The sequence below is a fragment of the Halyomorpha halys genome, unplaced genomic scaffold, assembly GCF_000696795.3.
Source record: "Halyomorpha halys isolate HHAL.00 unplaced genomic scaffold, Hhal_1.1 Scaffold36.1, whole genome shotgun sequence".
Lineage (NCBI taxonomy): Eukaryota > Metazoa > Arthropoda > Insecta > Hemiptera > Pentatomidae > Halyomorpha > Halyomorpha halys.
Window position 1 is genome coordinate 1,221,624 of NW_027108624.1, and position 13,062 is coordinate 1,234,685.

General features: G+C 28.2%; 1 protein-coding gene across 13 annotated transcripts in view; it reads left to right on the forward strand.

Annotated features, from left to right (window-relative positions):
• LOC106686615 (uncharacterized) overlaps positions 1 to 13,062 on the forward strand; it is a 220,772-nt gene that overhangs the window by 25,673 nt on the left and 182,037 nt on the right. For 12 of the 13 annotated variants that reach the window (XM_067046905.1, XM_067046908.1, XM_067046904.1 and 9 more), the window contains exon 2: positions 7,772 to 7,897. In XM_067046905.1, the coding sequence (XP_066903006.1) occupies positions 7,802 to 7,897 (96 nt within the window). In that variant the 5' untranslated portion in view covers positions 7,772 to 7,801. Of the gene's footprint in view, positions 1 to 7,620; positions 7,691 to 7,771; positions 7,898 to 13,062 lie in introns of those variants that run through there. The other variant, XM_067046906.1, reaches the window with a different exon arrangement.

Sequence of the window (13,062 nt, forward strand, 5' to 3'; positions counted from 1 at the left end):
CTTTATTTGGAAATTTCTGAAGTCACTTGGATTTTACTATTTTTTTTTTTCTTAGAAAAAATTATTCAGATTGATTTTTATTATGTAGTTATTAATTATAAGTACTTTTTTTTAAAAATAACAATGAATTTTCTTCTGTATTTTTTCTCTTTCCTTAGCAACTTATTATTTATTACATTATAAAATTATTATTTCTATTATACTGGTAATAGTATAAAAATAAAAAAAGTATTATTTTTTTATTAAGATATGTTAGTAATATGGTTTTTCCTGTAATGCATAAACATTTTATGAAATATAGTTCCATATCTAGACACATTCTTTGCTTTTGCTGCATATTATTATTTTAGTGTGTGTTTTGGACTTTTTTATTCCGTAAAATTCCGATTTCTGTTCTTAAGAAAAGAATGATACTAAGGTTCTGTTCGGGTATCACGTAGTTCAGTCGTAAATTAGGTATCATTGTGGTCGCCAGCACTTAACAGTATAGAGTATGTCTGAGAGAAAGTTGAGGCATGGGGCGATGTAACGACTAGATCTGTAACTAAAGATGCTATTGACAGTTTCAAGGCCAAAAAAACATTTCACTATAAATAGGCGATATAATTTACATTTATTTTGTACATACTGGTTTCTTTACGGTGTAGTTAGTTGCTTATGAACCCAAGAGAAAGATTGCGGTTCCAATAGTACAAAGAGCCCAAGAGGAGAAAAAAGGCGGTTATTTCACCCCAATTTTTGATTTCTTAATTGAAAACTAGGTATAATTACTTGTCAAAATTGATGAGTCTGCCAAGTATAGGTAGGGGGAATAAAAAACGGCGGTTGGTTCAAATCGTTAAAAATTATTTTTTTATTCAGAGCTCTATATCTTTACAACTACCTACAACAATAGAAAATCTAAGAGGGCATCATTTAAAGTAGAGTAAATTTGCTAAAATGTAAGCCCTAATAGAGCTATTTACGTCCAATAGTTCTCGAGATATATCTTTTTAAAAAGCAACATTTCATAAAAATGTGCTTAAAGATTAGTAGCTAGTGAATTTATTTTGAAATATCAATATTGCAAAAACTATTGGACATATAAATGTCTATTAGCACTCAAATTAAAGCTAGTTTAATGTACTACAAAGTAGTTTATGACCTTTAGCTTCGTAGGAACAGTAGTTTTCATGATATTTGCTAAAATATATTGATTTATGAAATATATTTTTAAAAAACTCTACTATATTTAACTAATCACAACACTGTGGTAAATTGATTTAGGCATAATAGCTTAATAGTAGATAATATAAATGAATCTAAATTACAAATTTTTTCAAATACTGGTCCGATTTAAGTGTTTTTTCTAAGATACTTTAATATAAAATTTCAAATGATTAGCTATAATCTTCCAAAAGATGTATAGTTTTCGAAAAATTATTTTATTTTATTATTATTTTTTTTAAGAAATCTTTTTTTTTTGTAAAAACTATTGTTTTAAACCACTGATTTGTTTGTTTTTTAACTCATCTAGAGCATAAGGAGACCATCATTAACAATTCCAACTTTATAGTGATTTTAGTTATGAGATACATTGATCAATCATTGTGAGAAAATAACAAAAATATAATTTACGTAGTATATATATATATATATATATATATATATATATTTCTCAGTCATTATCTTTTAAATGAACGGCTATATAATGTTTAGATAGATGTATAATTTTCTATGTACACTTTTATCTATGTATCTATAATCTATATGTAATCTAGATATAATTTTTTTTAGATTCTAAACAAATTTTAAATGCAATTTTATTTCGTATATGCAACATAAGGAAAACCATCATTCATAATTTCAATATTCAAAAAGTGCATTGTCGTTTTTGAGATATAGAGATTGTTAAAATTAATAGTCGATATTCTCATTGTTATTGGCTTTTATTTTCATTGAGTAGACCAAGAGAGAAAAAAATCTAATAAACTAATTTACCCAACTTCAAAATTTAAGTTTTATGTTTTAAAATTTGTAAATTCAAATATAGGATAGAGTAAAAAAATTTAATAGCCACGTGGTTCCGTATTTTTTCGCCGAAAATACATGTCTTAATGTTTTTTTTAGATTAGGCACCCAAAAATGATCTTCGGAGCTTGTAATTATCAATCATATTTTTCAAAATGGTGGTCGATTTTCATGCAGTTTCATATCTCGACAATAATAATAGTATCTCATATCTCGACCATAAGTTATGCGAGAGGGTGAAATAAGTGTTTTGGAATAACTTTCTCAGAACATTATTAACAATCTTTTGAATGGGTGGTCCGAATTTGTTGTTATTTTTGTGTAGTTTCGGCTATTATTTGTTATTTACGAATATAATTAATAATAATATATTCTGTAATAATTTGCATCGTTTTTTACTTAATTCAGTCCGTAGAAAGCGCTACTGCGTCACAAACAAAATGTCATTGACCGTTTGATGCTGGATCTGCGTCACATTCGCGAGTTGCTAATGTCTATAATAAGTTGAAGCGTAGACAGCAATTCCTCAATAATTATAAATATTAATATAATAATTAAAATATATTTCTAAAAGTTAAATAAGAACAATTTATCCAAATTTTGAGGCTTTTTATATCATCCATTTGTAAATAAGTATTAGTTTTTTAGTTTAAGTATATTTTGATAATATCTATATAATAGCTTCTATTGCTAAAATGTAAACCTATAAATGCTCGGAATTTATTAATTTAATTTGAAGCATATATTTTGATTTGGGTGCCTACTTGGTATTGAAATATGAGTACCAATTTCTTCATTTCCTTAGAGGTAAACTCTGAACCTTAATTTTTATGAAATAATAAAATAATCAATTATTATATCTCATTTTTCTAATTAAAAAAAAATTAGTTCCTTTAGGTTTCTAAATATTTGAAGGGTATTGAGTTTTGTTCCTGATATGTAATGAAATTAAGAGGAAAGTTATATACAAGGAAGATAACATAGCATCAGTGTTTTCCCATAGCAATTATGGATCAATCGAGCATATCGAAGTGTTTTTCCCCCACTATACAGAGGCTGGATGTGCCCAAGGGATACTTCCAACTTCAGAGGCGATCCACAGACAATAGAATAGAAAAATTTAAATTTTAAATTTATATTAAATTTATTTCTGTATATTTTCCAATGCTTTCCTATCTACATGAAATAAAAAGATAAATTCTTTATTTAATGAACAATGTTCCCAGAATATATTGTTGCTTTCATATACAGCATACTTATCAGTATTATTAGATTTTCTTTTTTTATTTATTTATTGATATTTGCTACCGTGTTTAAATAAAAATACATCTAGTAAATTAGATGTTAGATTATAATGGTATGAAACCACCTTGTAGAGAAACTACCAATTGGTAGCACTCAAATAAAGTTTCTACGTTAGAAGTTCTCGAGGCCATCTTCTTTTCAGGCTGCAGAGAAGATTGTCAGGAATAGAAGAAGAAGCAATATTAGAAATTATTAGGTTTAGATGGTTAAGGAATTTTCAATGGAAAGATTGATGTCAGATTCGGGGTTTTTCGGTTACATATGGAACATTAAGGTCTTTTAATTCTAGATGATTTTATTTGTGACAAAGTAAGGAGCGTTGGGATTTTATAAAGGATTTTGTATATATTATAATTGGTAATATAAGATTATTAAAAAAAATACAATATTTATAATACAATGCAGTGTTATTTTTTATTTAATTAAATATATTATATACATATATATATTTAATAATAATGTTTAATTTAATTTTTTTTACTTTTGTTTAAAACTTCTAGTGAGCACACATAAAAAAAAAGGTAATAATGAAACGAAGTTAGGAATAAATGAAAATGTAGACATATATTAAATTAAATTAAAATAGCAATAGTTGTAGTAAAGTTAAAACAAAAAAATAGGTTATAAAAATAATATATTAAAGAAAAAAACAACTAATACTAAATATCCTCAAACTACTTTACTGTATCAAATATTAATAATACAAAATCTAGTATGGCTGCTCAGGGCTGCTACAGGATAAGAAGTTGCTGGAGCTGGAAGGGGAGCAGGAATTATGTGAAAATAAAAAATAATAAATAACAGGATAATGTTGAATTGCTGTTCCATGACCTTGAAAAGAAGGATAACTGGTTTTCTGGTCCAGCGTGCCTTTCTGATTTTGTACTAAACATTCTTCCAACATATATATTACAATTAGTAAAACTGCATTTCAAGACCAAAATTTATTATTATTCGGTCCTGTAGAAGTAGTTTATGTTCATTGGTTCACGATTTTTTTTTATTTTTTGGCCTTATCATCTTTTGTTAATGGTATCAACAGGTGTGCGTTATTTTCTTTTTGGAAAAAATTAATTTTTTATTTGTTTCCCTTACTATATATTGGTTTTTAGTTATCGACGAAACACATTTAGAACTCTCCTGAGCCCAATTAAGAAATTCTAGCTAAATGCTTTGTGTGCGTATGTGATCAGCCTAGCTAAAAAACAAAAAATCGTACGAAATTTAAATTAAAAATTTAAGGCTGATATATGCATTTGACATATTTTTTTACGATTAAATCAACCGACCAGAAGTGCGACTTTAAACAATAAATTTTTCATATTTTTTTCGATTTTCTCAAAAACGAAAATGATTTTGAGAAAATCAGTATAACAATGTACAATGAGGTAATATTTAATATCAGTTAGGACTTATCCTCATTTAAATAGTTTATCAGGGCTTAAATGCAGAAAAAAATAACATCTGGTGCGGTGCGCGGATCACTAGGTTAGGTTTCTTTACGAAAAACATAAACAGGTCGATAACTTCAACTCGGGTGCACCAATATACACAAAACCTGAGTTATAAATAGAGTGGTAAGTGAAATTTGTGTAATTCGCTCACCGCATCTGATTTTTCAATTTTTTTTTTCCTCCTAGTTCCATCTTATAATTTTATATCTCCCATATTCTCTTCTATTCTTGATAGAGAATTCTACATGATTAGACAAATGTATAAGCAGTATATTTCGAAAGGTCATTACACCCTAAGGAGGTTTCATGACCTTCTGATACTTCTTGAATAATCCAACAGATAACCAGCTTCCATGTTCATGCAAAGAGGAACTTGGTCGTAAATAGGCGGAATCTGTTGGCTAAATCTCGCTTCGGGAATTTTAAGTTGTTCCTTGCTAGCGACGCAGTAGATGTTTGTCAAAACACAATGGCTGGTGGTATAGGCATCATTTTAAGGGCTTTTGATGATTTATGGATCCGTCAAGTTGGGTTAAGCCTTTATGTAGGCTTAATAAGGCCGTACCCTACAGATTGGAAGTTACTGAGTTAAATATAACTTGTACATTTTGAACCAGTAAATAATACATAAGCAGTTGATGTATACAACATTGAAGTTATTTATGGTATTTTCCTAGAGTAGTTTTTGCAGGCACAGGCCAAATTTTGACTAGTTTCAAGGATCATTATGGGGTGAACTGAGACTGGTGACGAATTTACAAAAATCCTTAGAATGATTTTGGAAAGAAAGCCACAAATAGGGACGGAATTTTTTTTCCGATTCTTTTTCTTCAAATTCTCAAGTGGGATTAATTTTTTTTTTAGTTGATTACAAACATTAATTATTGAAAATAAACCAAAATGGAAATATAATTCAGTCGAAAGTACTGTACTGTACTTCTATGTTAGGGCCGTACCCTTCTGTATCAGTAAGAAAAATTCTCTAAAAATATTTGGAGTAGAGTGGTTAATGGGATCTCCTATACCCCATTAATCCGGAATAGATTAATAAAGAGCTATTTCGAATCGAGTTTTAAATTTCATATATCATTACAACATTGTATGGATATTTATTTATTTATAAATGAAATATAGAAAAAAAAAATTGTTAATAGAGAGTGCTACTCGATTCCTTTTACCTGACATGTCTTCTTTCACAAAAGAACATTACATAATACACTTTTTTGATTTACAATAAATTTTAAAAAAGTGGTAAAATATGAGATAAAAAAAAATAATGAGCTAAATTACTAGTTTTGAAACCTATGAGATATACAACAGAAGAATACTGGGAGGCCTCTTTGGAATCCTTATCATCAAAAACGAACTCAAGTTTGAGATACCAATGCATTATGTGTTGCATTAACTGTTGTACAACGTACGACAAATCGGCAACATATGGAACATCGTAAGCTCATTATGGATAATTTTTGACTAATTAAGGTTCATTAAGGGTTTAAGGAGAGAAATTATATGATTTAGTGGATTCCTGAAGCTCAACTCCATAAGTCGGAATTGGCCTTATTCTAGTGATATTAGCTTTTTGAAATGACTAGAAGTTTGGACTATTTGTTCTATAAGTGTGTAATAGAATCAGTTGTCTTAAATTGTAACATTTTTGAAATATAGTCCTAGATTACGGGTCTGCTCCAGGAATAAGTTGAATATTATTGAATGATATTGTACAATAAAGCAGTATGTTACGGGTTTACAACAAAGGGTAAATGTGATGTGATGGGATTTGAATTTAAAATTAAAAAAATTCACGCACTAAATTTACGTAATACAAAATTCATTACATTATATAATCTCTTATCAGTTTATCGAAAACAAAAGAAAAACTCAATCGCTAAAGGAAACGAAGAGAAATCGTTACGGATAATCCGAGTTTCGGATATATCAAATCCGTACAAGAGATGTTCTACTATACTCCATTCTTATTATCAACTATAGAATCATTACAATTAACGATTCCTAATAAAACTTTATGCACACTTAATCGACTCGTGTCGAAACGAGATTAACCGAGCATACGATAAGACATTACTAAACTAACTACAGATTTTAATTTATTTTGAAAAGGTTTTTGTGAATTTCCGTTATCATCTATCATATGATATTAAAAATATGATATGTTTATATTTAAATATTTTTACAGTTCTTAATTAATTTATTTTTTTTATTTATTGATAAGTATAACAATCTTTGACAATAATTAATAATGATAAATGATCACATTCATCCAAAATTAAAAAAAAAATAAATAAATAGAAGTAACAGCAATGAAAAAATAAAATTAATAAATAATAATAAAATCTCTATATTTATATAAACCGAAAGATAAATAAAATGAACATAATAAAACTATGTTTATTAAGAAATAAGTAGAAAGTATAAGTAAATAAGTTAAATTTAACAATGGAATAAAATAGAAAAGTTACAATTTTTCAATCTTATTTTTTATTGAAATTTTATCTTTTAGATTTCATGGCTAAATCCGTCCAGTCAAAAAATTAATTTAAAAGTTGTAATTCTCCAAAAAGAAAGAACCTTTAGTAATATTTTTCGTAAAGCTGGTGAAAATCATATCTCTATTGTGAAAGTAAGTCCAAAAGTAGCTAACTGGACTTAATAATTATTTAAAACATTAACAATTTAAATTAATGCAAGGAGGTAGATATGTTACACGGAACTGCATATTATTATAGCTTCGATGGCCGTGCATGTACACAATGAAGAATTCACTTCAAGTGCATATTTTCCTTATATAGTTGTTACTTATTTATCTCTTACCTTATCGTATAGCTTTATCTTTTCAAGAGATGAAGACAAATTACATTGCATATTCTGTCACAAGTTTTATACAATTCTCTCATAATGAAGTAAACGAATAAATATTTTTTTATAATAATTTTTAAGTCATTTAAGATCTTTTATTTAAATATAAATTGATTATTTTTCAGTGAGTGCGAAGATCAGTAAACGGGATCTATATGGGTCAATGCACTTCAAGTAAATCTGGGAAAATCCATTTGTTCAACAAGAAGAAGAAAAACAAACACCTAACTTTATTTCCAACTGACAATAAGGTAAGTGGGATAGTTGTTTATTATGTTTGTATTTAATTTGGTAGTTTATTTTTTTATATTTTGAAGTATAGGAATGAAAACCCGCGTCAAATTTTGGAGGGAAAACATAAACCTCCAAATACAACGTCTCATATATTAAACAATGCAAGCAACAAAACCCCGTAATTCTTATTCGATCCCAATCGGGTTACGAAGTTCTTTTTGTCTAATGTCACAAAATGAAATATATACGTTGTTACGGCGGGTAGGGGTTCGAAAGGAACCTTTACTAGCCCAACCGTGAAAAGAAATGGTCGAATTTTGTTATTTTTTATTTTCAAACAAGTAAACATAATAAAAGAATAGAAAAACAAAATATACAAACTAGAAAAAAAAGAAAGATTAAAACTATTACAAAACTAAATTAATTGAACAAAAGATTAAAAAATTTGGTTGTGGTTGTTCTGAGTGGATATTCTCGTGGAAGTAGATCGACAAAAGAGACGTACGTCCGCCCGCCTTGTCCTCTTGGAGGATGAGTTGAAGAAGTCCGCCCGCCGTGGCTAAGATGATTTAGCTGGCGAAGATGGCCAGAATGCTGGTAACTACGAGTGCGTAGTGAGTAGATAAAGGGGACGATGTGTGTGCAAACGTAGAGTCGCTAAGAAGTCATCTGTCTGTTTGCAGTATAAAAACAACAGAGAGCGGATTTGTTTTGTTTTTTATATCATCTGTCACATAGTCGTTTACCGATCATATGTTGGCCGCAACATACGTGATTAATTTATTTGCAATTAGAAAAATGTTTTTCATCACAGTTTTCTATTTCACTTTCTTCTTCTCCTCGAAAAAGTTTTTAATCAGCACTTATCTATTTTTTTCAAAATCTCATTTTTTAATCCCTTGCAGGGTTCCCTGAATTAAAAATCAATGATTTCCTTCGTTCTCTCTTCAGTTGCACTCATTTTGCTTAACTATGTCAAACAAGACTTGGAATAAGATAGAAAAATTATTATTGATTGTTATTTTTGATTTGATGATATTGCCCCTGTGCCCTATATTAAGGTCCCCCCTAAATTCGTCTACTACAGAAACCTGAAACTTCTTAAGTCTCAATTGTACAAGACACGTGATTAAGAAGGAGGGTTAAAGAGTTCGGAGGAAAATGTTGGATACGCATTTCAATAGGAAAAGGGAAAGAGAAGAATCTAGAAGTGGAGATAATTTTATTAATAACATTCAGATTTTATGTTTGGAAATTTCTAAGCATACTGTTTTTACTTTAGCGGTGGACCTCCTGATAAACTATATTGGCTGTTTTTTTTTTTGTTCTGGAAAGCCAACTATTGCATTCCCTGACCCAAGAGTAGGTCATGTGATCGTGCATCCTATTTAAAGATAACGCAAAAATTAATGATCATTGACAGTTTACAGTGGAGTATATATGAGGAGAAGATGATTGTGGGAGCGGCCAGTAAAGAACACTAATAAATTTTTACTTTCTCCTCATATGAGGAAAATTGCTAGTTTCTTGGACTAAGAACAAAATCTTGATTTAAGAGCTCAATGTATATTGAACCTTTTCTTCTTCAAGTACTCAATGTTCATCATTATTGCTAATTGGCCAAATGAATTGGTAAATAATTATGAGATACAGTTGACCGTGGATGACGTACAAGGAGAAGATGGGTGGGGGTGCGGTCAAAGTGAAACACAAATAAGTTGGTGTAACCTATTTAATTGTGCCAACGTTTCGGCTAGAGTTTCTAGCTTTCTTCAGGCCTAAGAACAAGATAACAACCACAGTAAGTATAGAAAATAAAAAAGAAAGTATAAACAGAATAACATAAAATGATTAATTTTACAAAATAGAATTAATAAAAGAAGTGATGAGAGAAGTGGGAAATAAAATGTATACATAGGTAATTGAAAAAGTCGGTAAAATAACATAATTAAGGAAATGAAATAAAAATGAAGTTAAATGAATGAAATTATGAAGTTAAATGAAAATGAAGTTATATAATGCAAAGAAGTATGAACATATTAGTTATTAATAATTTAAAAATAAAAATATGGAAAGAAAAAGAAAATTGAGAGGAAGAAAATATATGTAACAATAATAATTGATAAATAGGCAAAATATAAGTAAAGCATAACATAAGAAATGAATAGAAAAAAATAATTCAGAGTTTGGCCGTTATTGCCGCTGTATCCATTAGGCGTTTTGATTTTCAAGCTAACATGTTCGTTTTATTCTCTTTTTTTTCTTTCCTCTTTTTTTATTTTACCATCCCTTCTTTTCTCCATTTTTCTTACACACGTTATTAGTTATGTTTATTATATTATTATTGGTGTTTTCAAATTTTTTTTTCTATTCATTTCTTATCTATTTTGTTATACTTTACTTATATTTTGCCCCTTTATCAATTATTATTGTTACATATATTTTCTTCTTCTCAATTTCCTCTTTCTTTCCATATTTCTATTTTTAAATTATTAATAACTAATATGTTTATACTTCGTTGCGTTATATAACTTCATTTTTATTTCATTTCCTTAATTATGTTATTTTACCGAATTGGTAAAATATTGACAGCTTAGTACTTAACTTCTGTTTCAGGTACTTAAGACTTAGTATTTAATAGTAGCATCATATTTAAATATTTTAATAATAGTATTATAATAAAATATAATACTTAAACCGAATAAGAAAGTTTTTGCGTCAGTGACCTCGGTTTCATAAAGAATATTGAGTCAGCATTGTCACTTCCACCCTATAATCCATGATCTCCACTGGAGCAAGACTTCATGTGAAAAGAATTTTAAATTTATACTTATAATCTTTAAATTATTTTATTAATGTTTGATGGTCTTAATACTCTAATTTAAAACTCGTGGTTTTCATAAAACTTTAATTATATGCTAAAAGAAATTAAAATAACATGATTTTTTTTTTTTAACTGGTTCAATTTAGTTGGTTTACTTAGGAAAACTACTGTAATCTTTCTCATTCCCAGAAGAGACTGGAACACGAAATGTTTCCAACTTTCGGTCAACGTTCGGTGGAAGCATACAAATCAGTTTCGTAATTAAAGCAGGTTCTAAGAATATATTTAAACTTCTTAAACCAGGGATCTGAAAGTCGGGGAATTATTTTAATGCTGCTACTTTTTCTTTTTTTTTTTTATTTAACTATAAACCAACTTAAACTTAATATTTAAGAATTAGTTGTGCATATCTGTTTTCTAGTGTAATTAAACACTGAGGTTGTGCCACAGAGATTTCTTTTTATTGTTGATAGGTATTTCAAAAAATTACTATTATAATATAATTTCAGTTATAAAATTAATTTATGCGGAAACTGCAGTTACGCAAAAACCACGGAACGGTTCAAGGTGTCAAAATAACGGTTCTTAGATTTATGTTACTGTCGCTTTCAGTGATATAAAAGAGTCTATATTTAAAGTAAACTTAAATTGCTTTCATATAATATATATATATATACAGTACCACTACAACCCTTGAAGTTAAGGGTCAGGGTCAAGGGTTACTACTGTGAAAGGAAGTACTGTTACAAGTACAGTGTGCAACATTATTTTATCAAGATCACGCTCAACCATGAGTTTCCTCCACTTCATTGAGGCTAAGCGTGCCCCTGGAGTGCTCCCAGACCCACAGAATTGACTCACCACTGCAGTAACAAAATAAATAATTATCTGCGACAGCCAGATTTCAACCCGGGCTCGGCAGATTGCACAACTTCTTATTCACTGAGCTCTCTTGCTCCCCTAACATATTGAATAAAAACTAATAACATAGTTAATAATTCAAATGCTATTGACAGCTCATGTTTTAGTTAAAATTAAACAATTACAGGTTTAATAATTGTGTCAACGCTGAAAGAACAGACATTCAGCTTTCCAACGGTTATATTTACGTAGTAAATGGACAAAATAAAGAGGAGTTATGAACGATTATATGAATAATAGTCACTGAAAGAAAAAAAAAAATCAAATTGAAAATTTTTTAATTTTAGATTTCTTTGCAAAAAGGTAATTTGTAGTTTGAGATGACACTAAAAACGAAAAGGAAATACCTTTTTTCTATAATTTTTTTTTTTTAACTACTTTTCCCTGAGCCACATTATGTTTAAAAATATTTTATATATATAAAATATAGCGTAATAGAATCAGTAATACTTTATACTTATTTTTCGGAAAGGGGTGTATCCATTGGTGTACAATAACCATGAAAAAAAAACCTATATTTTTATTACTTAAAGAAGTTGGGGATTTTGGTGTTTTTAAATCTTTGGTCCCGTAATTCAAAAGTTTAATTAATTAATCAATTAATATTATTATTCGACCATTCCTTTTTATATATATAGAATTGCCTCAGTTATCGCCTAGTGACATACACAGTGGTTTACCTTATGAGTATATTAACAAACGAAAAGTAAGCAAAATTTAAGTAAAAGAAAGAAGAAAAATAAAATTAAAAAAAATTTAGTCTATAAAATAAAAAAAACAAAAAAAAAAACTAAAATATAACAAATCATAAAAAAAAACACTTGGTGTTAGTTTTAAATACAAATAAAATATAACTAACTAAAAAAGTTTTAGGTAAAATTAAGATACATAGGAAATATAAAAAAAAAAGTCCATAAACTAGTTTAAAATGAAAGAAAAAGAATTACATTAAAAATAAAAAGTTCTTGATGAACCAAAAGTAAATTTAAAAAACCCGAAATATTAAACCAATAGTTACTTACTAAAGAAACAATTACAAAACTAGAAAAAATAAATATAAAGGGAGCCAATAAGAGTGTTGAATAGTTTCCTTATTTTAAGGAGATTCATAAAAAATATGAAAACATCATTCGCTTTATTTTGATAGCCTGGCATCTAAAAACTGTGAATTTATGAATTACTGTTTCACGTTATTCAAATGATGATATTGAACTAAAACGTCAGATTACAGGACTAACTGCTTTTATAGAAGCTGTCCATAAAAAAATTGATATCTTTGATAAATAGATCATTTTCATGAGATCCCTACAAATAAGGAGGGGTTTGTTTGTTTGGTTGTTTAGTGGCGCCAAACTTCAACGCCATTTATATTTTATTTAATTTTGCTAATATTCGTTAAATTTTATTTATTTTAAATTTTTGAAAAATTTTATTTAT